The sequence below is a fragment of the Herpailurus yagouaroundi genome, unplaced genomic scaffold (genome assembly GCF_014898765.1).
Source record: "Herpailurus yagouaroundi ecotype Mexico unplaced genomic scaffold, PumYag 254, whole genome shotgun sequence".
Lineage (NCBI taxonomy): Eukaryota > Metazoa > Chordata > Mammalia > Carnivora > Felidae > Herpailurus > Herpailurus yagouaroundi.
The window spans coordinates 571,586-577,002 of NW_024412471.1; the positions used below are offsets into that span (position 1 = coordinate 571,586).

The window sequence follows — 5,417 nt, forward strand, 5'->3', positions numbered from 1 at the left end:
AGACCAGAAACTACTCACAGACAGCAAGGACACACCACTAGACAAGCACATTCTGGTCTTGGACAGGCCACCAGGACAGAATCTAGCAGGACCCAAAGAAGCAGGTCCAGTGCCAGTGAATCGAGTGACAGGGAAAGGCACTCAGGACTCCCACAGACACACACAGAGTCCCCTCATGTCCAGGCGGGATCTCAACATGGAGAGTTGGGATCCACCCGGGAAGGAAGACAGGGAACTACTCACAGACAGCAAAGAGACACCACTAGACATGCACTGTCTGGTCATGGACAGGCCACCAGGTCAGAATCCAGTAGGACTGGGAGAAGAGAATCCAGTGTCAGTGAGTCCAGTGACAGTGAAAGGCACTCAGGAGTCCCACAGTCACAGGCAGGGTCCCCTCATGGCCACCCTGGATTCCAACAGGGAGAGTCAGCATCCACCCATGAAGGAAGACAGGAAACTACTCACGGACAGCAAGTAGACACCACCAGACATACACTGTCTGGTCATGCACAGGCCACCAGGACAGAATCCAGTAGGACGGGAAGAACAGGATCTAGGAGCAGTGAGTCCAGGGACAGGGGAAGGCCTTCAGGAGTCCCACAGACACAGGCAGGGTCCCCTCATGGCCATGCTGGATCTCAACATGGAGAGTCGGGATCCACCCGGGAAGGAAGACAGGGAACTACTCACAGACAGGCAGGAGACACCACTAGACATACCCAGTCCACTCATGGACAAGCCACCAGGTCAGAATCCAGTAGGACTGCAAGAAGAGAATCCAGCATCAATGAGTCCAGTGAAAGGCCTTCAGGAGTCCCACAGACACACACAGCGTCCCCCCATGGCCATGCTGGATCTCAACTTAGAGAGTCAACATCTACCCATGAAGGTAGACTGGGAACTACTCGCCCACAGACAGGAGACACCACTGGACCTGCCCAGTCTGGTCATGGACAAGCCACCAGCGCAGAATCCAGGTGGACTGGAAGAAAGGGATCTAGTGTGAGTGAGTCCAGCGACACTGAAAGGCACTCAGGTGTGTCACAAGGACACTCAGTTTCTAGTCATAGGCATTTTGGTTCTATCCCCCAAAACACAGTTAGTAATACAACTGGAAGACATGGTTCTAGTACTGAAGAGTCAGGGGATAGTTCTAAACATTCCATAATTGAACAAGGGAAGACTTCAATTCATAAGCAACCTAGTTCCAGAAGATCAGGAGTACAGGCATCCTCTCATAGACATGTTGGAGACAAATCTACATCCTCAGGTTCAGCTCAGGGGCACACCACATCTTCTCGTGGACAGTTAGGAATTGGCACAACAGAACAAGGTGGATCCAGCCATACACAGTCGCATGATACTCATAGACACACCAGTGATAGCATAAGTAAGCATTCACATAGCAGTCATCACCAATCTAGAGTAAGTCATTCTCAGTCACAGCTTAGTGGAAGACAAAGACATGGATCAGGTCAAGGATGGAAACATGGCAGTTATGGAAGTGCTGAATATGATTATGGGCAGTCTGGGTATGGACCCTCTGGGGGTAGCAGAACAAGCAGCCACAATTCTAGCCCTTTGAGGTCAACAGAGAGAGCTGCAAACAATCAAGTGTCTACACATGGACAATTAATTTCTGGTTATGACCATACAGGATCAAAAGCAACTGAAATAACAGAAAGACAAGGTTCAAGTCATGGACAATCAGTTGATTCCCATAATCAGTCTGCATCCAGTGTAACTAGAAGGCAGGGATCTAGTCATGGGCATTCAGCAGTAAGTCATGAACCATCAAGTGACACTCATGTTCAATCTGGAAGTTGGCAGTCGAGCAACCATTCTATATTCAGCCATGGACAATCTATATCAGCTCATTGCCATTCAAAATCTGGTTCAACTCTTAGGCAGGGATCCCATAGTGGTAATAAAGGGAATTCCAAAGATTGGGGGAAACAGATTCATGAATCATCAGGATCTACTCATGGACAGTCGGAGTTCAATAATATAAGTATGCATGAATCCAGCCAGGAGCATTTGGGAGATACATCTTCTCATGAGCAGATAAGATCCAGCACAAGTTTAGTAAGACAAGGATCAAGTAATAGACAATTAGTAGACATCCCGGGTCAATCTGGATTCAGCACCAATGAAAGACAAGTATATAGCCATGACCAATCAAGTCACAGCTATGAGCAGTCAAGTGATAGCAGAAGCAGGAGGCAAGGGTTCATTTCTAGTCACTCTCTTAATAGACAAGACCCTACAGGAAGTGAAAAATATGGGTATAGACATTCATCAAGCAGTAAAACCATATGGAGTGGGGAAAAACAAAAGCAAGGGCCCACATCAAGTTTGTTAGGAAGCATCAGTATATATAGTCAGGATGTGGACAACATGCATACAAGAAACTCTGAGGCCAGAGATTGCCATAAAAGGGAGAGAACAGAATCAGGTTCCTTTTATTTAGAAGGTAACACTCCACTCTATGAATATGTCCAAGAACAAAGGTATTATTACTTTGAATAATTTGAAACCAACAGAAAACAAACTAGCTCAAATAAGAACCCAAAAAAGAAATGAGACATACAACATGGAATTAAGATACATGATCTTTTCTTTTGGTAGGGGGGTATATAGTTGTCCTTTTATTTAACTGTAGCACTGTACTATATTTCTTTTGTTTGGTGCAAGGTTTTTGTAAGGCTCCACAATCACTAAGCTCTTTGGTTAGAAAACAATGAATGGAAGAAGTAAATAGCATTTGGAACTATATTCAAAACTATATGACAAAGTCATTTGGGTGCTTTAGGATAAAATGAGCATTTTTAAAAAATTTCTCAGACTCAGATCATGGACTTTCCAGATTTTATTTTAATTGACCACTGACAAACCTATCCAGGGAGCTAAGAAACATGATTTTGGAGCCAAAATTTCTCCAATAATATTGTAACACATTCCATGTTCTGAACAAAGAATGTTATAGTAGGTGATGAGTCAGAATATTTGCATCTTTTGTGCCACCACTGGAACTAGATACTACTATTTTTGAATTTATTGTCATGATCTCCTATATTGCATAAAATTGGCAATAAATTTTACATCAAGGTAAGGTTTCTCTTCTCTTTTATCCTCACAAACACAAATACAGCTCCCTGTCCGGGGAAAGATGCACATTTCATTCTTCTGCCTCTGGGCACCCAGATGTAAGTGAAGCATCAAGACACCAATAACAAAGAGTCCAGAAAAGGTGAAACTCAACTACATCTAGTCCTCTCCTCAATCTAATCATTATCCAAAGCATTTATAGGAAGAGATGGTTTATACTGAGAAGTCAGATGTTTTAGTTAATCATGATCATTACAACAACCATTGTCAAACATGACTTGAGAAACCTAAACTCTGGAAATAAGAGGTATGCACCATAGACTCTCTCTGATAAATACACTAATTGAAATCCCTCCCTCATCAATGCAGGCTAATGGGAGTGGAGGCTAATGGAGTCCTGAAGTTTCCAAATGAAAAAAAAAAAAAAAAAACAACAACAATAAAAAATATACTCTTGCCTAGGAGGAAAACAATACATACATTTATTATGAATAGCAAAATATGTAAAAAGGAATAGAAAAATATATACAAAAGATACTAACCTCAGTAGAAAGTTTACTATAAAATCTAAAGAAAATGTTCAGAATACTATAACTCATAAGGACTTTAAACATCATCCCCACAATTTACAGACTGAAAGAAAATAATCCAAGCAAGACTTATTTAATCTAACCAAAAAGAATGACAATGCCCTAAATCAGAATCTGGTATCCCATCATTCTCTCCTCCCCCAAAAAACTGAAGCAACTTTTCTTCCACCTCCACTTTTGAAATTCAAACTGAAGTGAAATTCATCAGTGGGTGTCCCTATTGGGGGAAGAAGTTATACGAAAAACAAAACATGGGCTCTGTTTTCTTATTATACTCAGAATATATTCTATCTAGTTTTTAATATTTTAAGCAAGATGATATAAATTTTGACCACCGTGCTATGTGGTCAACAGAACATTAGTCATATTAGTTTATTAGTGAAAGAAAATAAAATACTTAATGTACTATTAATGTACACAGAAAAAAAAACTGAGTCTATGATAGTTAATCCTAAATAATAATCAATTCATACATTCACCATTCATTCACTAAGTAAATACTAATTATCAGAGCATCATTAGAAATTTAAATATTGGTGGGTGCCTGGGTGGCTCAGTCAGTTAAGCATCTGACTTCAGCTGAGGTCATGATCTCATGGTTTGTGAGTTCCAGCCCCGCATCAGGCTCTGTGCTAACAGGTCAGAGCCTGGAGCCTGCTTCTGATTCTGTGTCTCCCCCTCTCTCTGCCCCCCCCCTGCTCATGCTCTGCCTTCCTGTGTCTCTCAAAAATAAATAAACATTAAAAAATAAGAAGAAATTTAAATATTGGTAGAGGGAGCATAGAGGATGGAGTAATGGGAGGACCCTATGCTTACCTGTCCCTCAAGACAGCTAGACAAATATCAAATTATTGTGATATAACACCCAAGAAATAGATCTGAGGACTGACAGACAGCTAGATAAATATCAAATTATTGTGATATAACACCCAAGAAATAAATCTGAGGTCTCACAGAACAAACTGCAAACCAGGAGAGAAGAGGTCATGTCATGGAAGGTAGGAGGTGTGGAGATGTGATTTGGGGGAAAAAAGAGGGGAGGGGAGGGATCCCTGATCATGGAGAGGTGGGGAGGGAGGGAGGGAGGGAGAGAGAGAGAGAGAGAGAGAGAGAGAGAGAGAAGCACACAGGGATCACACAAGGAAAATACTTCCCCGAAGCCATTGACTGGAAAAATGAGAGGGGCTGATTATCAAGGGTTTTTACAACCAGCGGAGCTCAAAGACTGGAATTATAGAAGTCTGCACTGTGGCTGGTGTGGAACTCAGTGGGCGCTGCAGTGTTCCTCTGGAGAAGGAGGGCAAAGGCCTGGGAGCAGACACTGCAATTTGAGGATACCCTGGGATGCACAGGAAAAGATGGATCACCCATCTTGGAGTCCATCTGGGAGAGCTGATACTGTCTCTCAGGGGACAAAAGAGTCAGTGGGTAACATTGTATCCCCCGCCCCTTAGTGTAGGTGGCAGACACACCTGCTGAGGGCAGCTAACCTGGATATAGGCTTTTGTTGCACTTTAATCTAAACTCCAAGCTCCTGCATGTTGATGCTACTGACCTTCTGAGACAAACCAGCACCAACCCCAGTGAGGTGAGATCCACCCCCAGGGGTTTACTGCAGGACCATACCATGCCAATTTCCTAAAGTCTGGAGTTTTGAAACTCAGCTGGCCTGCCTGGGTAAAACACAGGTGCACTGCACAGCTGGGTGGACACAGA

At 42.9% G+C, this 5,417-nt stretch overlaps 1 protein-coding gene across 2 annotated transcripts in view; it reads left to right on the plus strand.

Moving 5' to 3' along the window:
* The window catches only part of LOC121021080 (uncharacterized), a 6,257-nt gene extending 5,143 nt beyond the window's left edge, over positions 1 to 1,114 (plus strand). Inside the window, exons 4-6 of one of the 2 annotated variants that reach the window (XM_040461278.1) lie at positions 3 to 387; positions 613 to 769; positions 989 to 1,114. In XM_040461278.1, the coding sequence (XP_040317212.1) occupies positions 3 to 387; positions 613 to 769; positions 989 to 1,009 (563 nt within the window). In that variant the 3' untranslated portion in view covers positions 1,010 to 1,114. Of the gene's footprint in view, positions 1 to 2; positions 388 to 612; positions 770 to 982 lie in introns of both variants that reach the window. The other variant, XM_040461279.1, reaches the window with a different exon arrangement.
* The last annotated feature ends 4,303 nt before the right edge of the window (positions 1,115 to 5,417 follow it).